Source organism: Suricata suricatta, chromosome 2 (assembly GCF_006229205.1).
Source record: "Suricata suricatta isolate VVHF042 chromosome 2, meerkat_22Aug2017_6uvM2_HiC, whole genome shotgun sequence".
Lineage (NCBI taxonomy): Eukaryota > Metazoa > Chordata > Mammalia > Carnivora > Herpestidae > Suricata > Suricata suricatta.
Window position 1 is genome coordinate 83,532,302 of NC_043701.1, and position 27,153 is coordinate 83,559,454.

At 40.8% G+C, this 27,153-nt stretch overlaps 1 protein-coding gene across 2 annotated transcripts in view; it reads right to left on the bottom strand.

Annotated features, from left to right (window-relative positions):
* The window catches only part of COL28A1 (collagen type XXVIII alpha 1 chain), a 166,980-nt gene that overhangs the window by 32,950 nt on the left and 106,877 nt on the right, over positions 1-27,153 (bottom strand). For both annotated transcript variants that reach the window (XM_029929394.1, XM_029929393.1), the window contains exon 27: positions 24,669-24,737. In XM_029929394.1, coding sequence (XP_029785254.1) covers positions 24,669-24,737 — 69 coding nt within the window. The remainder of the gene's footprint in view (positions 1-24,668; positions 24,738-27,153) is intronic.

Sequence of the window (27,153 nt, forward strand, 5' to 3'; positions counted from 1 at the left end):
TCTCTCTCTCTCTCTCTCTCAAAATACATAAATGAACATTTAAAAATAAATACGCTAATAAGAGGGAGGTAAAGGGAGACTTGACAGAGGAGATCATGTGATAGAAACAGTACAAAGCGGAGTCAGAGAAAAAATGCATACCCCTGGCTTTGAAGGCACACAAAGGGGCCATGAGCCAAGGAACGAATGCAGGGCTGTGGCTCTAGACCCTGGAAGAGCAAGGAAATAGATTATCATCTCGACTCCCTGTCAACATTGGGTTTCTGCCCTGTAAGTTTCATTTTAGACTTCTGGGCTCCAGAGCTGCAGAGTAAGTTGGGGTTGTATTAAGCCACAAATGTGATAATTTGCTACAACAGCTCCAGGAAACTAACACAGACACCGATGTTCTCATTTCTCCCACTTTTAGCAGATCAGACCACAACACATGTCATTTTGCATTGAATTACCAAAAAATTATTTGTCTCAGAATTCATTTGTACTTCAAATGTCACAAAGCAAAAATCCTAATATTAAAATGAGGAGGCATGAGCAGTGCTTAGGGTGGCTCTGGGCTTGCAGAAAAAGTTTGAGAAACTGTGCTGTTCTGTAGACTTTCTTCCTTCAGGAGAGGAAGCAATGTTGAAAAATAATATTTCACACACCAAAGGGAAGGTTGTTCAATATAGCGCATTGCCTTTACAGTACAGTTGGAGACTGTAGAAGATTATGAGCTACTTCAAGGATAATGGTTCAGAATGAACAAATCCATCTTTTTTAAACCTGCCTCGGTTCAGGGTACCTGGGTGGCTCCGCTGGTTGAGAGCCTAACTTTGACTCAGGTCATAATCTTGGGGCTTGTGAGTTTGAGTCCCATGTTGGGTTCTGTGCTGACAGCTCAGAGCCTGGAGCCTGCTTCAGATTCTGTGTCTCCCTCTCTCTCTACCCCTTCCCCCCAATCATTTCTCTTTCTAATGATAAATAAACATTAAAAAAAATTTAAACCTGCCCTGGTTCAGATTCATATCATCTAGAGGCTAAATGGTTACAATAGTTTAATTCATGCCTTTACTTCAGCTATACCAAACTTTCTCAATTGTGGGGCCAGAGAAAGATGCTAGCATGCAAGGGAGAAGATATTTCCAACTGCACAGCCCACCTCTCACCCCCACACCACCATCTAAAAAGGGAACAATGAGTACAGCTGAAGATGGAGTGTTCTGGATGTGGGAATGGTGAGGCAGAGGAATGAGAAGCACAGGCCCAAGCTGTCACACACCAGAACATTCAGCTGGCCAGGTCACTCCTGTCCTTAAAAAGGACAAGGTATATACTCAAGACAAATAAAATCATGTGTCCACACAAAACGTACACATAGGGGTTCATAACAATATTATTTATGGCAGCCAAAAAGTGGAAACAACCCATTGTTCATCAGTGGACAAATGTACAAACAAAATGTGGCATATCTCACAGTGGAATATTATTTGGCCACACAAAGTTTTAATACAACATGGATCACCTTTATTTTTTTTTAAGTTTTTATTTAACTTTTGGTTAGTTACCTACACTGCAGTATTAGTTTTCAGGTGTACAATTTATTGATTCAACCCTTACAATATCCAGTGCTCATCAGGGCAAGTGCCCTCCTTAATCCCCATCAACATGGGTGACCCTTGAAGAAATGATGCTAAGTGAAAGAAACCAGCCACAAAAGACTACATATTGTGCGATTCTGGTTATAAGAAATGTCCAGAATTGCCAAATCCATGGAGACAGAAGGTAGACTAGTGGTTCCCAGGGATAGAGGTTGAGTGGGAAGGGGAAGGGGAGTGACTCTTCTGGGTCAGAGGGTTTCTTTTGGGGATGATGGCAATGTCCTAAACTTAGGTTGTGTTCATAGTTGCACAGATCTCTGAAAACACTAAACTTCATTGACTTGTTTATTTTTAAAAGTTTTTAACGTTTATTTATTTTTGAGAGACAGAGACACACAGAGTGTGAGCAGAAAGGGTCAGAGAGAGAGGGAGACACAGAATCTGAAGCAGGCTCCAGGCTCTGAGCTAGCTGTCAGCACAGAGCCTGATGTGGGGCTTGAACCCATGAACCGTGAGATCATGACCTGAGTGGAAGTCGGCCATTTAACCAATTAAGCCACCCAGGCACCCCTGACTTGGTTACTTTAAACAGGTGACTTGTATGGTATGTGAGTTCTATCACCATAAAACTAGGTTTTTAAAATAAACCCCTCCAGGGTTTTCTGTCATCGGAGCAATGGCTCTTAAACTGGCATACATTAAACATATCTGTAGAGTTGTGAAAACGAGGATTACTGGCCTCTACACTAAGCATTACTGACTCATTAGGTCTAGGTAGGGCTCAAGAACTTGGACTTTTTTTTTTTTTACTGTTTTTTTTTTTTTTAATTTTTGAGAGACAGAGAGAGACAGTGCGAGCAGGGGACGGTCAGAGAGAGAGGGAGATACACAATCCAAAGCAGGCTGCGGGCTCTGAGCTAGCTGTCAGCACAGAGCCTGATGCGGGGCTTGAACCCACGAACCATGAGATCATGACCTGAGCTGAAGCCAGGTCTGACTGACTGAGTCACCCAGGCACCCTGAACTTGGATTTTTTAAATGTTTGTTTATTTATTAAGAGAGAGAATGAGCATGCAAATGGGGGAGGGGCAGATACAGAAGGAGACCAAGGATCCAAACTGGACTCTGCACTGACATAAGAGACCTCGATGCCAGGCTGGAACCCACAAACCACGAGATCATGACCTGAGCCGAAGTCCAGTGCTTAACTGACTGAGCCACCCAGGCACCCCGAGAACTTGCATTTTTTAAATGTTTGTTTATTTTGAGAGAGAGTGTGTGTGTGCACAGTGAGGAAGGGGCAGAGAGGGAGAGAGAGACAGAATTCCAAGCAGGTTCCATGCGGTCAGCATGGAGCCCGGATGTGGCACTTGGTCCCATGAACCATGAGATCATGACCTAAGCCCAAATAAAGAGTCGGGTGCTAAACAGACTGGGCTACCCAGGTGCCCCAAAAACTTGCTTTTTTAACACGTTCCTAGGTGACGCTGATAGACCTGATGGAGAGCCCCTTTGGGAATCACTGACGGATAGGCTCCAGCCGAAGCTCTTAGCTAGGCTCTAACGTCCTTTCACAGAGTGGCCCTGTGTGTTTCCCCAGTTTATGCCTCTAAAGGCTTCCTCTCATCTTAACTTTATTTCATTAAGACTAGTTCTAATTCCCTGCCATGTTCTGGCCATCTATTACACACCGGGCATTGACTGATCCCTAGCATCTAACCCAGTGCCTGGTGCATAGAAAGTGTTCAATGAATGTGTTTGAACCAGTGATTGTTCCCAGACCACCCCAGGACCCTTCCATCTCACAGGAACAGATAACTACCCCCCTTAATGAAATCCCCTGGGATAAGGGCCATAAAGAAAAAGGAATAAGAAAGCAAAAATAATACTCATGAGGTCTAAACCTTAAAATTCCAAATATCCTAAACTATATACGCCATGCATCCTTGGGCATGTAGCCAATGGGAAGATTCTAGTTAGAGTTAACTAGCCTCAGTATTCACCAACTTTAGGAACACCAAGAGGAAATGCATAGTGAGAGTCTGGTACGTATTTAACATGAACAGAAAAGTACGGTAGGCAGCTTTATACACACGCAGAAGATAGCAGCTCCAGCCGTCACAATGAATGTGTCTTGACTCACACTTTTAAGTGTGAAGGCTGGTGAAGATGACGTTTACTTTATTTCATCACCATAGGATTCTGGGGAAAGGGAAACTGATTTGGACTCTGTGTGACATATTTAATTATATCAAAAAGAAGATATCAATATGACTTTTAGCCAGGTCTTTCCGTAGGCTGATGTATTTCCTATCAGTAGGTTTGGTGACAACTGTTAATGTGTGTGGTGCCTCAGAGAACAGACCAAAAGGAGAATTGCCCCAATGCTTTAACCCATCATCTCCTGGCACCAATGACACCCAGTCTACCTGCTATGTCCACACTCTTGTGGATCAGGCCCCAGCCACCCTGGCCCTTAGCTGCTCCCCCCAGGCAGACATTCTGGAGGCAGCGGGACACTTATATTTGAGATGTGAATTATAGGACCTATGCCTCTGTACCGTCCTCTTAGATTTATTATTATTATTAATGTTTATGTATTTTGAGAGAGAGAGAGAGAGAGAGAGGGAGCGAGCAGAAGAGGGGCAGAGAGAGAGGAAGAGAAGATCCCAAGCAGGCTCCTCACTGTCAACACAGAGGCTGACGTGGGAGCTCTATCTCACAAACCATGAGATCATGACCTGAGCTGAGGTCACGAGCTGGAGACTCAACCGACTGAGCCACCCAGGACCCCTGTCCTCCTAGTTTTATAACCTGTCAAAGAGATCATAGCTACTGAGAGACAATGGCATTCTGTAGACTGATGTCCTCTACCAGGAATTAAAAGCACAAAAAGAACCAATAACTTATTGCCCTCTCAGAGCATGTCTTTCACCAGAGGATTCACAATATTGGTTCTTCTGTGTGTCTCTGGATATGCTATGGAGATTAAAGAAGTAATATTTATGGACCCATGAGTTCTTTAAGTACAAGTAAGGTAGGCTTATTTTGCTTATTAGAAGGTCCTCCAGGTTGATTCATGTTGTCACATGTGGGAGAATGTCCTTCTTTTGGGGAGGCTGAATAACATTCTACTCTGTACACACGCCATATTTTCTTAATCCACTCATGCTTCGGTGGCCTTTCGGCTATCGTGCGTAGCGCTGCAGTGGGCATAGGAGTGCTAAGTGCAATAGGCCAGTCACAGAAGGACAAATCCTCATGACTGCACTAATCTGAGGTAACTAAAACAGTCAACGTCATGAAGCAGAGGATGGCAGTTACCAGGGGCTAGGAGGAGGACATGGCATGGTGTTCCTGTTATGCAAGACAAGAAGGTTCTAGAGACGTGCTGTATAACATGCTGCCTGTAGTTAACAGCGCTGTATTGTACACTTAACGATATGTCAAGTGGGTCCATCTCATGTTGAGTGTTCTTACCAGGATAAAAAAAAAAATTAAAACAATAGCCAAAAAGAATAAATATTTTTTAAATGGATATGATAGGGGTGCCAGAGTGGCTCAGTCAATTGAGATCTGAATCTTGATGTTGGCTCAGGTCATAACCTCATAGTTTGTGAGTTCAAGCCCCATATCCAGCTGTACATTCTCAGTGTGGGGCCTGCTTGGGTTTCTCTCTCTCCCTCCCTGGCTCATGCTTGTGTGCTCGCTCGCTCTCTCTCTCTCTCAAAATAAATAAGTAAAACTTTTTAAAAAGCAGAAATGATAAAGAGATTCAAGAATATTTTTTAAATAAAATAAAGAAAATCACATTAATTTTTAAAAACTGGGAGAAAAAGAACAATAAAGTCTACTTCCTGTAGGCAGCTGTCTATCTCATTGATTTACCATTTTCTTTTCTCATTCCTTCCAATTTCGTGTGATAGAAACTATTCCCGATGATTCACTCCAGTTTCAAAAAGGCAGAGCTTACTCATCTATGGAAACTTTACTCTTGACTTTTACTGGCAAAACTCCTCTAAACTGTCTCCCTAAGCTGCTCAGTGACAAGCTGACAGTTGGCCGTGTCATACCACAGAACGCACAGAGGTGGTTGGAATCTCTCAGGCCGAGAAACAGAATTGAAGCAACATGAAAAGATCCACAGAACCACAGCCCCTATAAAAGCCTACCTTTCAAAAATTCTGTTATTGACAAAGTTAACTCTGGTTTTAATTGTGTCCTACTTCCTTCAAAGATAAAGCAAGGAAACATGTGAGTTAAAGTTTAACAGTGAAAGAGACAAATATGTATATAATGAAATTGTATTCACAGGTTTTTTATAAGCCTAGACTGGTGCTCATAGTGAAGCAGGAAACCACATCAACGGAGCCGCTACTGTAGAAAAAGTCACAGGCAGACAGATTTCATGTAAGATAATGAAGGAAAGCCTACCAATTATAGTTCTAGAATAAGCCTTTCAAAATATAATGAAGTGGAAATACTAGCACAAGTATGAGAAAATACAAGAATGTTCTCTGCAGCATTATTTAAGGAAGGGATACATATATATAAATAATGTTACCTTTGTGTAATGGAGCGCTATGTAGCTGTTAAAAAGTACAATCTTTATGTATTGGTTTGCAGGGCCATTCATGGTCTATTAACTGAGGGTGGGAGCAAGCTGGGCAAATTACGCATAAAATGATTTTAAAGGCTGTTGTGCTGTGTGTGTGTGTCTATTTACACATCTAGTCAAAGCTACGGAAGCTACCCATCAAACTGCAAACAGTGACAATCTCTGAAGGGTAGGATAGAAAGAAAAATTGGGAGATTCACAACATTGCATGATTATAAGGTACTTAGATTTGACGGTTTGCATTACTTTCATTTTAAAAGTAACATAGCTTGGGGCACCTGGGTGGCTCGGTTGGTTCAGTGTCCACCTCTTGGTTTCAGTTCCCTGGTTCCTGAGCTCAAGCCCCATGTGGGCTCCACACTAAGCGTGAAGACTGTTTGGGATTCTTTCTCCCTCCCTTTCTCTCTCTGTCTGCCCCTCTCCCGCTCACGTGCGTGCATGCATGTGTGCACTCTCTCTCTCTCCAAATAAATAAAAATACATTAAAAAGTAACACTGGGCACCTGAGGGGCTCAGCCAGTTGAGTGGCCAACCCTTGATTTCAGCTCAGGCCACAATCCCAGGGTCATAGGATGGAGACCTGCACTGGGCTCCACACTGAACATGGAATCTGCTTAAGTTTCTTTCTCCCTCTCCCTCTGTGCCTCTCCCTGGTTTGCATGCTCTCTCTCTAAAAAAAAAAAAAAAAAGAAAAAAGCTAAATAAATAATATGAAAAAATAATAAAGCTTCTTGAATTTACTACCAGGCCATTGGGAAACATACGAGAGAGGTACAAAGCTTTTACTCCCTGGAGCATCCAAGTAGTGTGAATGGCCAGATGCCCTTTAGAATGTTGAAGGATAGATTCTTGTATTGGATGGGAAAGAAATTAGTAGGAGCCCTCTTCTAGTTCAAAAGATCACAGGCATGCCTCTAGCCACTCCTTTCTCTTTGGCATCATAAATACTGCCCTGTTCACTAGATCTTTCCCATTAGCATACAATACACATACATACATACATACATACATACATACATCTCTCCCATCTTAAAAAACCCTCTTTAATCACACATATCACTCTATTATTCCATCTCAATGACCTCATTTTCAAAAGTATTGCTGTTGTGCTCTGCCTTCACTTTCTTTATCACCAGTATCTCTTTTTTATGCTTTTTATTTTAAAGTAATTTTAAACATACAGAAAAAATGCAGTAATAATACAAATATTTCCTATGTTCCCTTCACCCCATTTCATCACTTGTTAAGATTTTCTCCATATATTTTACTCTGTGTGTGTGTGTCTGTATTACGTGTGCACATACACACGGCTTTTGTCAAGGTCACCAATTACTTCCATGTTGTCAAACCCAATGGCCACTCTTCACCTCGCAGGCAATAAGCAGCCCTGAACCTAGATGACCACGGCCTCCTTGAAACATGTCTTCACTCAGCTTCCAGTAACCACTTCCTCTTAATTCTCTGGCTACTACTTCTCAGTCTCCTTTGCAGCATCCTCCTCATCATATAACCTGCCAAGTGCCGGGGGGCCCAGGTCCTGTCCTTAGATCTCTTCTCTCTCTACCTTCACTCCCTGCATGTTCTTATCCACTCTTTTTTTTTTTTTTAAGTTTCTTTATTTATTTTGAAAGAGAAAGAGAGCAGGAGTAGGGGAGGGGCAGAGAGAGAATTCTAGGCAGACTCTGCACTGATACTGCAGAGCTTGATGTGGGGCTTGAACTCACAAATCTTGACATCATGACCTGAGCTGAAACCAAGAGCTGGACCCTAACTGACTGAACCACCCAGGTGCACCTCCCATCCACTCTTAAGATTTTAAATACCATCTATAAATTGGTAAACCAAATTTATATCTCCTGTGTTGATCTCTCCTCTGATCTCTAGATTTCTCTTTCCCAAATCTACTTAATAATCCCATTGGAGGTTTTAGCTTTACATGTCCAAATTTAAATTTCAGATTATATGAATTGATTTTCTCCATATTTAGCTGTCTCCATTTTCCCATAGCCTCTCCCAGCTAAGAAACAGGCAACCTCATTCCTTCCAATTGTTCAAGTCGAAATTCTTACTCATCCTTAACTCCTTTATTTTCCACCCCACTTCCAACCCAGAATCCAGCCATCTCTTCCCATTTCTATCCTTTCCACCCTTGGTTAAATCACCACCATCTCTCACCTGAACTTTGGCAATATCTTCCTATCTCTATGTCTTTGTACCCCCATAGCTATCTATCTGCCACATGCTACTGGAAACACCCTTCAAAAACATGAATTATATCAGGTTACTCCCCTATGAAAAAGCCTCTAATGGCTTCTCATCTCATTCATGAATCATTGCAGTCCGGTCATCCTGCTACTGATGCTCCTTGAATATGCCAGGCCTGGATTCTTATTCCAAATCCCTAATTCCTAAGGGCTAGGAATTCAGAGTGAAGAAGGACAAAGGATGTAATTAAAAAGAAAGTGTTTTGACACATTAAACAAAAACAGGTGGCAAAGAGAGTCTTCCAGTGGGAGAGGTGTTGCCCTGAGTCCTCTGTTCCTTTCATTCACACTTTAGAATCTGCCATCAGTACAGCTGGTTACTCTAGGGACCTGCTTGTTTTCCACATTGGCTGATGTTATTAGGATTTACTTCCAGTTTATGATTTCATCAACAGAGTGAACAGTTAACCCGGAGGACATTCTGCATCTGGTCAAGGCTGGTTGCAATGCCATTATCTCAGGCAATGAGAAGAGGTAAACACACACATTCTATTGGTCAAAAGGAACAGGCTCATTTTGATGTGTCAGGGAAGTCTTCTGGAGGAAGTACTCCCTACTATGAGCTCTGACATATAGACAAGAGTAAGCTATTTCCCTGATGATTAGTAATGTCAAGCACCTCTTTATCGACCTGCCAGTTGTTCACATATCTTCTTTGGGAAGATGTCTATTTAGGACTTTTGCTTATTTTTTAATTCCATTATTTGTTTTTTTTTCTTAGCTATTGAATTGTATAAATTGTTTCTATCTTTATGATATCAACAACTTATCAAACATATGGCTTGCGATGTTTTCAATTCTGCAGTATGTTTTTTCATCTTGTTGATCATTTCTTTTCCTCTGATAATCCATACGCTTTCAAATTTATTTTTTTATTACTGTTTAGCCAATGGTAAATTTTTAACTCAGCTTTTCATTTTAATTCCAGTATAGTTAACATATAGTGTTCTATTAATTTCGGGTATGCAATGTAGTAATTCAATGATTCTGTACATTATTAAGTGCTCATCAGAGAAATGTAAATCAAAACTACAGTAAGAGGGGTGCCTGGGTGGCTAAGTTGTTAAGCACAGAGCCTGCTTCAGATCCTCTGTCCCTCTCTCTCTCTGCTTCTCTCTCTCTTTCTTCCTTTTCCTCTCTCTCTCCCTCTCTCAAAAAACAAATGAACATTAAAAAAAAAAAAGAAATAATAGCTATCATAAAAAGAGAAGAGATAACATATCCTGGCAAGGATCTGAAGAAAAGGGACCCTCTTCCACTGTTGGTAGGATTGCAAATTGGTACAGCCACTGTGAAAAACAGTATGGAGCTTTCTTTAAAAAAAAAAAAAAAATTAAAAATAGAGGGGCACCTGGCTGACTCAGTCAGTTAAGCATTCAACTTCAGCTCAGGTCATAATCTCATGGTTTATGAGTTCGAGCCCTGTATCAGGCTCTCTGTTGCCAGCACAAAGCTCATTTTGGATCCTCTGTCTCTCCCCTGTCTTTGTCCTTCCCCCACTCACACTGTTTCTCCCTCAAAAATAAATAAACATTACAAAATGTCTTAAATTAAAAATAGAACTACCTGATCCAAAAATTCCACTTCTGGAAACATATCCACAGATAAAAAAAAAAAAAAAAGTCAAAGAGATACCTGTACCTTCAAGTTCATGCCAGCATTATTTTTAACAGCCAAGACATGAAACACCTGAATGTCCATCAACTGATAAATGAATAAAGAAGTTGTATTATATATATGAGAATACTAACCAGCCAACAAAAAAGAAATCCTGCCATTTGCTACAGCAGTGATGGATTTTGAGGGCATTGTGCTAAGTGAAATAAGTCAAAAAAACCAAGTACTATTATTTTTTCACTTTATACGGCTTCTTAAAAAAAATAGAAAAAAAGAAAAGAATCTCATAGAAAAAGAGACCAGATTTGTGGTTACCAGGGACAGGGACTGAATAAATATGGTCAAAAGGTACAGACTTTCAGTTATAAGAGAAACAGGTATTAGGGATGTAATGTACAACATGATGATCATAGTTAACACAGCTTTATGGTATGTTTGAAAGGCACGAAAAGAGTAAATCCTAAGAGTTCTCATCACAAGGAAAAATCTTTTATGCCTTTTTCATTTACTGTATTTTTTGTATCTATATGAAACGATGGATGTTAACTTGAGTAACGGTGGCAATCACGTATGTAAGTAAAGTCATTATACTGTATACCTTCAACATAAAAGAAAAAAGAGTGCGCCTGTCTAAGCAGGGCTGAAGGGGAAGTCTCCAAGAATAGAGAAAGCATATGCAGAGGCACTGAGGCCAGAGTACAGGGGAGCTGACTTTCAGAGCTGAGGGGCTGAGAAACCGAAGGTTGGCTGGCTGCCCAGATCATAAGAAGTTTTGCTAACTTTTGAAGCTACCTCTTTAGGTACATGTTAAAAACTCTTTAGATTTCTTTTCTTGATATATAAATATATGAAGATTTTTTTAAATTATTGAACAGATTTTGGATGATATACCTACATCTTTACTGTAGATAAGGGTTTTGTTTATTAAGAAGCACATTCTAGGGGCACCTAGGTGGCTCAGTCAGTTAAGCTTCTGACTTGGGCTCAGGCCATGATCTCATGGTCCATCAGTTCAAGCCCTGTGTCAGGCTCTGTGCTGACAGATCAGAGCCTGGAGCCTGCTTCAGATTCTGTGTCTTCTCTCTCTCTGCCTCTCTGCACCCCCCCTCTCTTTCTCTGTCTCAAAAATAAACATACAAAGAATTAAAAAAAAAAAAAAAGAAGTACATTCTAGAATGTTTCTAATGGCCAATAGAAGACCAGCCACTCTTTTACTGGACTTTGGCAGGGAAGTCAGGTAACAGGTGGTACTCCTGGCACCTAGAAGTCCTAAACCTCATAACTTTACCTACAGTGTTTTCAGCATGTGATTGTTATAGATTGAAAAGAGAGGAGAAGAGAGGGAAGGGAGAAAGGCAAAAGGAAAGATGAAAACTCCACCTTTGTTTTTTACAAAAGCATAATGAAAACATGTCTCTGCGGTTAGGATTTTTTATTTTTGTGCACAGTCCAGATATAAAATACAGTTCAGTGTGTTTCGGAGGCTTAAAACTCAGTTGGTAGCTATGCAATCTGATTTATGTGTCTGGTATCAATTGTGCCTGAGTGTTTCTTGTCACATGTTTCTACTTTCAGACATAGGCAACTAGATATAAATCCTTTCTGAGGAAGTTAAATTTATGTGAACTAGATTACAAAACTTAGATATTCCAATATCATTTGTAATTGCCTGGATTCCTAAACAGCCTCCTAGTTCAGTCTGGGTCCCGCTACAGTCTATTCTCAGCCCACCAGTCATAGATATTCTGTTAAAAAGTAGGTCAGACCAAATCACAGTGTTGGTTAAAAAACCAGAAACAGCTCTCCACTTCACTCTGAGTAAAAGCCACAGTCCCTACAAGGACCTATCTGGCTAGACACGGACTGCCCCCCGCCCTGACCCTCCTGCTGTTACCTTCCGGACCTCATCACCAGCCACACAGATCTCTTCTCTCTTCTTTTGAACTTGCCAGGTACCTTCCTGAGACCACAGGGCCCTTGCATATGCTCTTCCAGCAAAAATACAAAAGACTCTTTCCCTCACCTCCTTCAGATCTTTGCTCAGATGTTATCTTCTCATGATTTTATTCCACTTAAAACTTCACCACATCCCCCTTACCCTGTTTTCTCTTTCTTTCCCATATCAGTTTTCATTATCAAATATACTATATATTACTTACTTTTTATGTTTATTGCCAATAGAACACAGTTTTCCATGAGTCAAGAATCTTTGTCTCTTTGTTCTTGATATATCCCTACCACCTAGAACAAAGCCTGGCATATTTAAATATGCTCAATAAATACTTTTTGAATGAATTGACAAAATAAAATTGTGTATAACTAGTTAAGACTATGTATTCGAGGCAATATCCTTGATTTTGAGCAGAAAGAAGATCTGATTTTTAAAACTTACATATAAACTTATTTCCCTTATGTACAGAATAAAAACCCATCCTATTTTGAGGACATATTAGTATTATTCATCTCACAATCCTGACAAAGAGTGTGTGTGCATTATTACTTATATAGCAGAGAAATACAGCAGGTATATGTACTTCATGAAATTACCCTAGTAAGGTAATTTAAGAAGAAAGGACACATGGAGGTCTGTGGAAGATTTACTTATTTCTAAAACTGGCATAATAATCACAATGGGAACCACTGACTCATCAGATTTTATTTTTCAATATCAACAGAAACCAACTGGAGAATTTTCAGAAGGCTCATATTCTAATAAATTAAAAATATATTCTCTCCTTGGAACTTTAAGAGCCACTATTTAAAGGCACAATTGCATATACTGAAAAATAGTCCCATAAAAAAGCTCACTGTCTTTACACTGATGAATAGGAATAGATAATGAATTGTATTAGTATTCTCAAAATGTCATCTCTACAAATATGAACTAATAGGAAAATCTGTCCATTTTTAAGACTAAAACTTCTTGGTCAAAATTACTTCCTGGTAAAGTTGTGAAAATATAACTAGATGATACTGAGTGTCTCATTTAATTCTAACTTGATTATGAACTTAAGAGGACCATGGGCAGTGAAATGATATCGTCATGGTTGTCTGGTCTGGTGACGGGTAATGATGGATTAATTTTCCTCCTGCTTACCTCCTAAATCTATTAATGAGAGTCTTTAAAGTAGGACCTAGATCAGATCAATTACAAATTTATTAAATATATGCTCTGATTACCACGAGGCAGAACGCATGAGCATACAAAAGAATCCACCAGATAGAACACCTCAGGTTCATTGATATCAAACACATATGTTTACTTAGATAGGATTCACTGTGATCCTGTTGCACTGTGGTAATGGAAAATTTGGTCCCAAAGATCTACTTTCGAGAAAGCCAAATCCAGCATTTCCAGTAAACTTCTATCTATAAGGCCAATCACATATACGAACCTGCAAGAGTAAGGTACTCCCACTATTAAAGACTAAGATTTAAAAAAGAATTTATCATTTCACAAGTTTGGAGTTTTCTTTATAATGGAACTCAGTAGTTGTTTACTGAATTAAAGTATATATAAATGAATCATTTTGTGGGTCAATAATATGGTTACAGGTGTAACTTTACCATCATCTAGCATATAACTTTCGTATGTCTATTCAACTATTCATTACTTTGTTCATTCATTAAATAAATATTTATTAAGTGCCTACTGTATGCCATACATTGGGCTGGGTTCTGAAGATTTAGACGTGGAGGAAGAAACAAAGTCCCTGCTCTCAAAGAGTTGTTGTCTTTTTGTTGTTGTTCACCAAAAGAAGACAGATAACAAACAGCAAAAAATATTTTCAGATGGTGATAGTTCTATGAAAACAAGAAAATGGGACAAAGTTATCGAATGGGATGCTTAGAGTCTCCCAGAAATGATAAAAAAAAATATTAGTCCACAAAATTAAAAATTCTAGCAAATTAAGACACATAGAGAAGAATCTATACCCAGATACATCATAGTGAAACTGTCTAACACCAAATAAGAAGAGAAAGCATTAAAAGTCACAGAGACCAAGACAAATTATCATCAAAGGAATAGTTAGAGTGACAGGTAACTTCTCAAGAGCAACAATGGGGAATGATTGATGAGAAAATCTTCCCTGCACTGAGTGGGAAAGCTGTGTACCTAGAATCCTATCATCAAAAAACATCTTTTAAGAAGAGATTAAGAATTAAATATAGTTTCAGGCAAGCAAAAATGGAGAGGTTGCTCTAGAGGCTCCTTACCAAAGGAAATTCTGATGAATCCACATCAGGCAGGACAGCCTTCAGCCTGAGATGAAGGATGGAGTAATGAGGTAGAAAGGAGTATATATGTGGACAAATCCTAACAAACAGCGATTAAATTAAAAAATGACCTGAGGGGTTGAAAATTAATTAAAATATAAACGAATAATGATAGGGTAGAGGTAAATGAAATGCAAGTATTTGAAGTTATTGTAGTAACCAAAAAGTTAATATGGGTATTTGACAAGGTAAATGTGAATATTTTTAAGAGTAAATATTGAAAACGAGAAAAATGAGTAAATTCCAAACAAGTAAAAGGAAAATATAATAGTTAAAAAGAAGTAAATCTTAAAAGAGGGGGAAGAAGAGATTTTTAAAAAGAAACATAGAAGAAGGGGGGACAAACTAGATGGTAAAAATAAAATACACTAATTATATTAAAAGTAACGGAGCTAAAAGTGCTCCTGGAAAAAGACAAATATAGTCAGACTGGATTTTTAAATATCTAACTACATGCAAGCACCTGGGTGGCTCAGTCGGTTAAGAGTCTGACTCTTGGTTTTGACTGAGTCATGATATCACGGTTTGTGAATTCGAGCCCCACATCGGGATCTGCAGAGACAGTGTGGAGGTGCCAGGGATTCTCTCTCTCCCTCCCCCTCTCTTCTCCTCCCTACTCTCAAATTAAATACATAAACTTCTAAAAAAAATTCAAATAAATGTCATCTAAAAGGAACATGTAAAATAAAAGGATACAAAAAGGTGGAAGTAAAAGGATAAAAATAGAACATCAGGAAAATTTAAGCGAAAAACAGTAATTACATTAATTTCAGGTATTAGAGGCTTTACAGTCAAAAGCATTGCTACCCATAGTGTCCTAAAAAGTCATCATAGCCAGTTTTTGATTCTTTCTTATATTCCTTCTCTCCTTTTCCCTCTGAATTCCCTCTCTGTGCTTCAGAGGCAGGCAAATGTTCTGCCTGTTTCTCTCTATGTCAATGCTCCTTGCTCTTTGCACTCAATTTCACTTCCCTAGGGCAAAATGCACACCCGTTGGGCCCAAGATTCCCAGCCTTATGATGTGAGAAGCAGTTTTGAAGAACTTGCTGTAGGAGGAAAGGAAGATTATTCTGGGACTGTTTTTATCGCCTGTCAGTTTGAGCCACGAATGCCCATAAACTCCTTACTCACGGTTTTGTTAGAACTTCTCTGATCTCAAACAGGTAATTTACCTCATTTCCTCTCACATCTTATATTTGAAATGAGAAGTCATATCTGCAACTAGATAAGCAAAGGTGCTGATAATAAAAAGCCAATAAGTATAAAGTTCTTAAGATGTCTGTAAGAGCATAAGAAAGTTTCAATTACAGACCAGTGGGCGCTCACGGACTTGTCACAGAGGTTTGCAGTACAAAAGGAAATATCCTTCACCAGCCAAACCAGAAGGGACTTGATAAGCCTTTGAGTGAGTGGGGGGCAGGCGGCGGGGATGGTGGGTACAGCCTCACCCCGCACCCACACCACCAGTCCAGAGTCTGCTGTAATTCCTAGTCTTAGGCCCGGCCACTGATTGCAAAACATCACTAAATCCAATCCCTGGCTTTTGACAGGGAAAAAGAAGTGCTTTTTAACACACCCCCCCTTTCTCTTTTAAGTTTTTCTTTATTTATTTTGAGAGAGAGCATGCTTGTGGAGGAGGGGCAGGGAGAGAGAGAGAGAGAGAGAGAGAGAATGAGAATCCCAAGAAGGCTCCATACTGTCAGCAAAGAGCCTATGCGGCGTTCAAACTTGCAGTGAGTTCATGACCTGAGCTGAAGTAAGACACTTAACTGACTCAGCCACCCAGGAGGCCCTCGAAGGGCCAACTTTTAATTTCAAGATGTAAACACAAATTTTGCATGACATTTCCCTCTGAAAGTCTCAAACTGATCATTTTCCTCTTTCTGACACCTACCTTGACTTAGTTACTGTAATTCCTTCAGGGAGGAGAAAGATCAGTGGTGAGTGGCCTTGGATACATTACCTAACATGTCTGAGTATAGCCCATGGAATACAAAGAACATAATATGGCCTTAAAAAGTTACCTCTTATGCCAATGAAAGAAAGGGAAAAATATGTACTAGTAAATTACTTCTAATCAAGTGTTGATGGGTAGGAAAAACATAAAATGCTGTTTGTAGATTTTCAACAGTGAAATTCATGTGCTATAGAGATTGCAGCAGCAAAGAGTTGATTTATTCATTCAACTAGGTTTTATGTGAACAATATCTGTTACAAGAATGAAAAGGAACAAAATATATAATATTTATGTCTTAATATATTAAGTAGACATGAATGGATGGGGAGGAGGATGAGGAGGTGGAGGAGGAGACACAAAGAGAGGAAGAAAAAAGAACAATTTAAATGAAAGCATGCTCACCATAATTTAAAATGCTGTACTATTATATAGTATAAGTCCTTATAACTTATAACTGCTCAAGTGAAATCTTTGACATAATTTTCATATATTTGGTGGCAACAAATCTTTTGTTTCTTTTTTTAATATTCAGCATTAGCACATGGCATTGAATGCTGTCTTAACTTTATTACCAAGTCTTTAGTCTTTTGACTTTTCTTTGGGAATTGGGGAAACCATAGTAAATCTTGCAGCAGGATACACCATTAACTTTGGAAAAAGTGACTTAAAAATTAGTTTTCCCTTTGGGGTTCATGGCAGTGTAGGGAGAGTGGTAGAAGTCAAGTGAACTTCTGAGATCGTCACTAGCCATTGCACAGGGCCGTATTCGTGCTAACTAGAGAATAAATATAAGCTGATAATGATGATTCAAGTCCATTAAATTGAGAGCCTAAAATCTCCATTTCAGTTCTGATTTGGGGAATAGGCTATTTACACTGGAAATATTAATAATGAGATTGAGAAAGGAAAATATCCCACTGTATCTTCAGATTCAGATTGAGAAATTTAAAAAAAAAATCCCATCTTTTTTCCTAACTGTCTTGAAGGAATGAAAACCCCTTGGCCCAGGAGGAAGATGAAAGCATGAATCAGTAAGAGAGAGATGCAGGTGGTCTCAGAGCCAGTGCTGGTTAACGAACGCAAGCTTTCCCTCACCTGCACGGCCTCTGTAGGAATACTGTGGGTGCAGTGCTATTGGTTTGGGTTTATAACCCGTATAATTGTTTTTAATTTAGTTTAGAAAATAGTGAAAAGTATAAAGGTATAATACAGGTATAAAAGGATGCCTTTGATGTCTGAAGAACAGGTTTGTGGAGTTTGATGACCGGGATCAACTTTTAGCCACAGCCCTCCCACCAGAGGCACTTTGGCAGGTGTAATCCCAAAATACTGAACTATTTTAAGGTACCTGTCACGTGGTTCTGATGACTCCTTTCTATGTAGAGAAATCATGGGGGGAATTAGAAAATCACAATATGGGAAAAGTATCAGAAGCTAATTCAAAGATGATTTGTGGCATAAGCACACATACAATCTATCTTATGCTCTTAACTATATTCCTTATTGTTTCAGTTTAATTTTTAAGGTGTGTTCAGGTTGAATGCAATGATTATACTATTGCCAGGGCTGGTCTATGTTTTAGTTTTGATGCTTCTCTTTGCTTGTAGTCACAGGAGACAAAGAAAACTTTAGGTTGACACACCAGAAAGTCATTGTATTAAAACATGTGTGTGCACACATTCTCTATTAGTCCTATTAACACTATCAAACACATGGTTATGAGTTTAGAAGACTATGAAATCTTCATAATGTCAATGACTCTTAACCTTTCTGCAGGTATTTGCAACTTGGTGTATACCAAATCTACCCTTGACTTTTCCCCACTTAAGTCAGTTTCAACAAACAAATCATTTCTATTTAGCCTTTGAGTGGGGGCAATTTTCCATGCCTTCATAGGTCCACTCTAACCAAATATCTAGTCAAATGGATTCTGGAAACACTTTGAAAGTGATCAGGTCATAGGTAGGAGCCAAACAGAAGGCTGCCGGGCTGCATGTGAGAGGTCCACCACAGCATGTGTGCTCACATTCTTGGCAGCTTTAGCCTTTCTGGTGAAAGGCTCCCAGAAGGTGGCAAAAATACTTGCTGCAGCTAAAAGGGTACTTGGAGTTTATAGAACCACCATTACTTTGATGCAGCTGAAACAGACAAAAATCTACCTAAAAAATGATGTTAACCCTAAACATTGAACCAAGAATCTTACAAAGCTCTGGGTCCTACCTTGAATTTCTCATCAAGAGAGCTTTGGAGGGAGAAGCCATTTTCTTCCTGGCTGTCCCCTTGCTGGGCCCTGAAAGCTGAGCTGACCTGCCCACCACCACACCCATGCTGGTCTCAGATGCTATCAGCACCCTGAGTAATCACCTGCCACACTGACCCATCCCTCATTCCCCACATGAGCCCAATTGCTGGCTTCTCTTTATTCCTAGCTGGCTTTATTCCTCTTCATGCCTGGTCTGCCTCCTTCTCTGATGCTATCTCTCCCTAGAATTTGAACCCTGGCTGTGCTACCAGGTTCCAGGTGGCCCTTGTCTTCTCACCTTGACTTTGTCACAGACAGGAACGAGCATTCCCTGTTCCTCTCTTGGTCCCCCCAAACCCCAAGCCTCCTCCAGCTCTCTGGCTGGTACTGGCCCATCTTCTCAGGACAAATTTCTTTCTTTTTTTTTTTTTTACTTTTTTTTAATGTTTTATTTATTTTTGATACAGAGAGAGACAGACCATGACAGGGGAAGGGGCAGAGAGAAGGAGACACAGAACCGGAAGCAGGCTCCAGGCTCTGAGCTAGCTGTCAGCACAGAGCCTGACGTGGGGCTCGAACCCAGAACGTGAGATCTGACCTGAGCCGAAGTCAGAGGCTTAACCGACTGAGCTACCCAGGTGCCCCGTCTCAGGACAAATTTCTAAATCATCCCCTGGTGCTCCTGAGGGTGCATGAAATAGGTAAGAAGATATCAAGGCTCTGAGGTTTTCTTTTCAAGTTAGGATAAAAGGAATGATGAAGCCAAACCCAGTCTTTGTAAGCCCAAGTAACAGAGTCTCAAAGTATCATGATAGTGACAAGCCATTCTGGAAGTTGCCATGGAGACCATTCTTATCTTGTGTTTCCTTCTGGAAGCACCACTATACCTCAGAACAACAAATCAGTGAAAGTTTGCCATTTGTCCTAGAAATGGGGTAAATTATGTGTGGCGTTAATGCCAGCTCTTTGCCAAGGTATGGGTCTCCTTCCTGGGCACATAGCTGGACTGCCTTTCCACGACACTAATTCCAGCCAGTAAAATGGGGGCATAGGTAACATGTGTCAACATCTGACCAAGACTTTGAAGAAGCAGATGTGCCTCTTTCACATTGTCCCTATCTGCCTGCTGGGAATAAGTGGTAAAGAGGCCCAACACAGGGAGGAAGCACAAATGGTAGATGAGGTTCTCTGAAGTTCTAAATGAGAGAAAATTGCCCACCAAAAAGAAACACCTACCTTGGCAAAAATCTCTACTGTTTTTGAGCCATTATTCCTTTTGGGGTTTCTTTAGCCCTGGAGCCAGTCCTATGCTAACCCACATGACCAAGATTTTATGTTGTAGAGCATTAAATCATTTGGATGCCAGAATTCTGGGCCTTCATCCTCGAAAATAGAAAAGGGACTAGTAGAAAGAGAGGGAAGCAGGGAAGGAATAATAGCGTGAGTAACTATAAATATTTGCTGCCTATATAACCATGTGCCAAGCCCTGTGTTAAATGTGTTAACACATTCAGTCTCATTTAATTTTATCTCTTCCTCATGACAATTTTAGGCAATTGTACTATTATTATCTCCATTATTCAGATGTGAAAACTGAGGCCAGGTTGCAGGACTCAGGAAGCCATGATTCAAATCCCTTAACTCCATAGCCCAAGCTCTGGTCGAGTACTCAGTTCTGTGTGCTGGGTGCTTTGTGCAGTTTTGTCTTCACAATGCCTTGTAAAATAGGCTGCCTTATCTCCATTTTAAAGATGAAGGTTCAAGGATTTATCCAAGCTCACACAACTAGCATGATTTAGTCCAAGGTCTGTGTAGCTCTCTCTCAAGCTCATTTTTGTCCATCATACTTTGGAGTCAGATTATAGATAGAGGGCGGGAGGTCATTTGGATGGAATTTCCCTCCATTTCTGGGCCCCAGTTATCTTGGAGGTTAATCCTTTAACTCTATGACCACGTGACCACCCCAATCATTGCTATTTACTAGCTTTGAAGATATTGGGATTTTTGCCAGATAGCATTCACCAGATTCCCCCAACATGTCATTGAGGCTATTTTTGACACTTGCTGGGCCTAAATATCAGCCCATCCTTTTTCACAGCCTAACGGCAGGGACAATTCCCTCAGTCAGGGTCAGATCAGTCATGTTTAGGCCTAAATACAGAATGGAAGCACATTTTTTAATGAGTAAAGGGTTTTTGTACGTCAGGGATTACAGTAGATCCCAGTCCACAAACCTACCTCAGAAACTCCTGAAGTCAAGGAGGGCCACTAGGAATCTTATTTTTATAAATACCTATTGATCCTCTGAGTAAAAGCACAACAGGGATGTCACGGCTGATCAGGACACTGGAACTGACTTTAACAAAGATGGAGAGAGGGAAACTGGCCCACCCTCTCACTACATCCCTCCTGGCCCCTATAATGGATGGTTGACATATCAAGGAATCCCTTAAGATCCCACCCCATGTCTTCTCCCCCCTGACTTAATCTGAAGGATTACCAGCATACCTATCGTCCATATGTAGGACAATGGTCAGTGTTTGCAGTGGGGCAAGATGGTGGAATCACATAAGCTCCTGGCCTATGCCATGAACCTGAAAGATCAAGGCCAACAAGCCACAGTCCTATATTCGTCCATTCAATCAACAGACATTTGTAGTTGAGAGAAAGCACTGAAGTCCCTGAAGGAGCCAGAGGTTCTCTGCAATGCTGAGCCAGCTGAGTCACAGTGGAGACTGCAGGAGGCTGCCCTGGTGCCATGGGGAGTGAGCCCATTAGTTTTCATGTTTCCTAGGACCAAGGCTGCCATGGCAACAGCCCTGTATGGTCCATTTCAGGAGAGGCAGGAAGAGAGGGTTACCAGAAGGTCACACAGTTTCATATGGAAAATCAGGAGAATTCAGAAAGGTATGGGAAAGGGAGGGCCCTCAGTCCTTGTAGTCACGCACATCCAGTCTACGGCAGGTAGACAGAGTGAGTCTTTGCTGATACCTGTCTGATCATGTCATCCTTCCCTGACTTTCAATTACTCTTAGGATTAAGACTAAATTCATTACTGTGCACTACTATAAGCCCAATTTATTCCATGTGCTGCCCCTCCATACTCTTTGGAGCTCAGAGTGTGACTATTTTATAGCCTATAAACTCTATGAGGACTAAATTCATGTCTTTTCAGTCATCATTTTATATTGCACTTAAGTTATTTGCCTGACACAGATGGTGCTCAATCAGCATTGGGTGGTTGGTTGGTTGGTTGGTTGGTTGGTTGATGAGTGACTGCTTGAGAGACAATATTCTAGCAACCGGGTCCTCTGGGTAGCTCAGTTAATAGTTTGACACTGGATTTCAGCTCAAGTCACGATCTCATGGTTCCTGACATTGAGCCCTGAGTAGGGCTCTCCCCTTACAGCACATAGCCAGCTTGGGATTCTCTCTCTCTCCCTTTCTCTCTCCATACCCCTCCCCTGCACTCTCTCTTTTTCTCTCTTTTTCTCTTCCCCGCCTCAAAGTAAATAAATAAGCTTAAAACAATATTTTAGCAACAAAGTTATATGGGTGCTGGGGCAAATCACTTCTGTGATTGTAACCCAAGCCCTATTTTCCCCATGGTTGGAACAGTATGAGAGACGGGCATTGGTCATACCCCAGCAACAAGGGCTTCCATCAAACACTTAACAAGAGAAGTGAGTTTTACTAATTCAAATGGGTTTTAGAAAGAGGTGGGAAAAAGGTCAACATTGAACATAAGAAATGACATTTCACTCACCACATAGCCTTAAAATGATGCAGAGGAACAGCACGAACTTGAGTTTTCAGTTCCCTCCCTTTTACAATGATGGTACAACCCAGGGTCAAGAAAATGAGGAGGAAGTCCTGAGAAAACCAGGCCCGCCCTGCTGTCAACAGGATGCCAGGAAATCCAATGTGTCTAGAGAGGTTTGGTGAGGCCACCTTGGTCAGGGCTCCCTGCCAAGTAGTGTCAGGCCACAGCCCTCAGACTTTATCTAATTTCTGCTAGCACTGGGCATGTGACTGTTTTAGGTTTGGTTCTTTCCCTATCATGGTAGGCTTCATACCAGAGTTTCACTCAAGATGGATGTTGAACAGAGCATAACCTGGAGGGCATTATAAAAGAGAAGTGGTGAGGAGGGCAAGGCACCTCAGCAGGGTTAATGAGGACTAAGTGCAATCCAGGGCACTTCTTGTTGAACAAGGAAGTACTTCCTGGGTAATAAAAAAGAAAAGCTGGCACCAGGTTTAACACCGTGGCAATAAGGAACTACCAGCACATATGAATGGAGCTCCTGATCGAATGAATGGACCAGTAATTGAACATGGGTTTACTGTTTAAACAAACTCATGCAGACATCTATAAAGCGTTACTATCTTTTAATTGCAGGATATTACGTATGAGAATGTTGTTTACAAGGAACAGTTTTTTGCTGTATTTTCCAGTGCTGGTACAATATCAGCAACATGTTAACTGTCAGGCCTTCCCTTGGATACTCAGCCTCACAGATGAGCAACTGTTATTTAAGAGACCTACAGTGGAAGCCCTAGACGTTGGGAGATAGATAGAAAGATTTAACACAGATTCAGCGAGTTTTGCTTTTGACAGACCTGACTCTCTCCACAGGAGTAGGCGGTTTATGTTCTCAACACTGGATCTCACAATTATTATCTTAAGCTCCCACTGTCTCCTACTTACTAAGAAATTCTATTTGTTTTCTGTTTTTGTTTTGTTGCTTTTTTTTTTTGAGAGAGAGACAGAGATGGAGATAGAGATAGAAATAGAGATAGAGATAGAGTTAGAGATAGAGAGCACAGCAGCAGGGAACAGGCAGAGGGAGAGGGAGAGAGAATTGTAAGCAGGCTGCACGCTCCACATAGAGCCTGATGCGGGGCTTGATCCCACAACTCTGGCATCATAACCTGAGCTGAAACCAAGAGTCGGATGTTTGACTGAGCCACCCAGCCATCCCAAGAGATCCTATTTGAAAAACAGTTTATTTTGATATTTCCAGTTTTTAAGAGTCAATACCAACTAGGCAGGGGATGAGCTACTCAGTTTCAAAGCTTAACCGTGGTAAAAATAATAGAAGTTTTTTTTGGTGTGGGGAGGGGAATGGAATGTGGATGAGCCAGGAAAGAATACAAATTACAAATGAATAAATCAGCCTATGAGATGTAGAAGGGGGAATTATTTGAAATTACATAGCAACTTTTAGATGCCAAATTTTGTCTACTGAGATATGGTGCACTCTGGGAGTTTCATGTTGATAGATAGGCATATTGTTTCTGAGAGAGAAAAACAGGGCACCTGGGTGGCTCAGTCAGTTAAGCGTCCGACTTCGGCTCAGGTCATGATCTCACAGTTTGTGGGTTTGAGCCCCACATCAGGCTCTGTGCTGACAGCTAGCTCAGAGCCTGGAGCCTGCTTCAGATTCTGTATCTCCCTCTCTCTCTGACCCTCCCCTGCTCCCTCTATCTCTGTCTCTCAAAAATAAATAAAATTTAAAAAAAGAAAAAAAGAAAAAGAAAAACAGCAGAACACAGGTGGCTACAGATTCCAGTAACACAGACTTAGGGCAAAGAGCTGTGGCTGTCACCCCAGATGCTCAGGAGAATCACCTGGGGGGCCTTTAAGCCCACAGTGTTCAAGCACTACCCCCAGAGATTCAGATTTCATTCTTCTGCGGTAGGTTATCAGTAATATTCATAAAGCTCTCCAGGCGGTTCCACTGTGAGCTAAGACTAGGAAACCTTGGGCTAAGAATGGAAGATACAGGTGAGGAAGGGAAGACAGAAAGAGATAGAGCACACGGCTGGGCATAAATTCTCCACTCAGCTCAGAGACCAGCAAGAACAACAAACCTAATGTAACAGTTAAATGTTTCACCAAGCAGTTTATGTAATATCTAGTGTTCATGAAAACTAATGTACTTACACCATTTGTACACTTCTAGATTGTATCTCTAAGTACTGGAGGTAATTTTCACTGCCAAGCTTATATTAAATTCATTTCATTACAGTCATGTTTTATGTTATCCACAACATCTTTTTTCATCATTCTGGTGAATTGAGAGATGACTCTCATGCAATCACATCCACTTACTTTAATTCCTTGTAATCCATAGCCAGGGGGGCCAGGGGGGCCAGGCAGGCCCTTCTGCCCAATATTTCCCTGTTGGAAGATAGAGAGAAATGGAAGAGGAGTGTGAGAAGGTTTAGGAAGAACAATGTATCCCTGCTCTTGTCTTCCTTCTTACTTCAGTTCGATCAGGACCTGTATCTGCTCACCCCATAAGGTTTACATACTTTTTATAAAGCAGTGTTTCCACCCAAAATTTTAAGCCACAGAATCCTTTGTGAAAATCTGATACACAATCCAAATATAAGTAAAGAGGCAAAGCAGGGCTGCCTGACCTCCACAGAGTGTTGTCCCAGTTGCCTTGTCTGCTTAGGCTCCTCTCGCTGAACCTACCACACCCCTAGAACACCAGGGCTGTGAAGACCGCTCACATGTAATTCTGTGTTGCCTCGAATGTGTTGTTCCACTTCAACATGGAGTGCTCTTCACTGGGGTGTCAGTTAAAGATTCCGTGATTCAGTACCAAATTTTTAAGAAAATCTGCAGATGAAGCAAACTTTGCCCAGGATATGTATTCTACAGCACAAGTTAACCCCCTGTTTCTTGGGGAAGTGTTCTGTGGTGAAATGAGATTGGAAAATGTTCTAGACCATGGTGTGTGCCTCTCCTTGGAGATCCCTAGTGCAACAGGCATACCTTGTTTTATTGTGCTTCTCTCTTACGCTTCCCAGATCCTGCATCTTTTACAGATTGAAGGTTTGTGGCAACCCTGTGTCAGTCAAGTCTATTGGTGCCATTTCTGCAATAGCATTTGCTGACTTCCTGTCTCTGTGTCACATTTTGGTAATTCTCACAATATTTCAAACGTTTTCATTATTATTTGTTATGGTGATCTCTGATCAGTGATCTTTTTTTTAAGCTTATTTTTTATTTTGGGGGTAGGGGAGGAGGTAGGGGCAGAGAGAGAATCACAAGCAGGATCTATGCTATCTCCTATTTATTAAGAAATTCTCTTTTTCTGAGAGAGAGAACGCACACATTTACATAAATGAGATACAAAGAGAGAGGGAGAGAGAGAGAGAGCATGTGTATCAGCAAGGGGCAGAGAAAGGGAGGGAGAGAGAATCTTAAGCAGGCTCCACACCCAGTGCAGGGCCCAACATGGGTCTAGACTTCAGGACCATGAACTCATGACCTGAGCCGAAATCAAGAGGCTTAACCAATTGAGCCAAGGAGATGCCCCTGATCAGTGATCTCTGAGTTACTATCATAATTTGGGGGGGGGGGGTGGCACCACGAACCACACCCATATAAGACAGCAAACTTAATCTATAAATTTTGTGTGTGTTCTGACTGCTCCATCAATGGGGACATTGTCCTGTCTCTCTCCCTCTCCTCGGGCTTCCCTATTCCCTGAGACACAAGAATATTAGGGGCTGATACATCTGGTGACTTGAAGTTGAAGCCAGTGATCATTTGCCATTTCAAAAATCCTAGGGCTCTTAAGAATTATGCTAAATCTACTTGGCTTCTGCTCTACAAGGAGAACAATAGTGCCTGGATGACATCTGTTTAAAACATGGTTTCCTGAATATTTTAAACCTACTTTGAGATATACTGCTCAGGAAAAAAAAAAAAAGATTCCTTTCAAAATATTGACAGTACATGCGGTCACCCAAGAGCTCCTGATGGAGACGGACAACAAGAATAGTGTTGTACTCATGCCTGCTAACACAACATCTGTTCAGCAGCCCATGGATCCGGGAGTGATGTTGACTTTCAAGTCCTATTTAAGAAATACAGGGGCACCTGGGTGGTTCAGTTGGTTAAGTGTCTGACTTTAGCTCAGGTCATGGTCTCCAGGTTCTTGAGGTTGAGGCCCGAGTCAGGCTCTGAGCTGACAATGCAGAGCTTTTGGGGATTCTCTCCTTCCCTCTCTCACTGCACCTCCTCTGCTTGTGTGCTCTTTCTCTCTCTTTCTTTTCTCTCTCTCTCTCTCCCTCAAGATAAACATTAAAAAAAGAAGTACATTTTGTTGTAAGAAATGTGAAGAATTACTGAAATGAAAACAAAGAATTTAGAATATTGCATAAACATAGTTGGTAAAGCAGTGACAGCATTGGAGAGGATGACTCCAATTTTGGAAGAAGATCTATTCTAGGTAAAATACTCTCTAATGCACAATACAAAGAAATCGTTTGTGAAAGGAAAAGTCAATCAATGCAGCAAACTTCACTGGTGTCTTATTTTATGAAATTGTCACAATCACCACAGCCTCCAGCAACCCCGCCTTCGTCAGCCAGCAGCCATCAACAGGGAAGTAAGACCCTTTACCAGCAAAACGATGACAACTCGCTGAAAGCTCAGATGATGGTTAGCATTCTTAGCACTAAAGCATTTTTAATTAAGGTATACTCATTGGGCATTTTTAGACGTAATGCTATGGCACCCTTAATAAACTAGAATATAATGGTTTTATACATACTGGAGAACCAAAAAAGTTTTATTG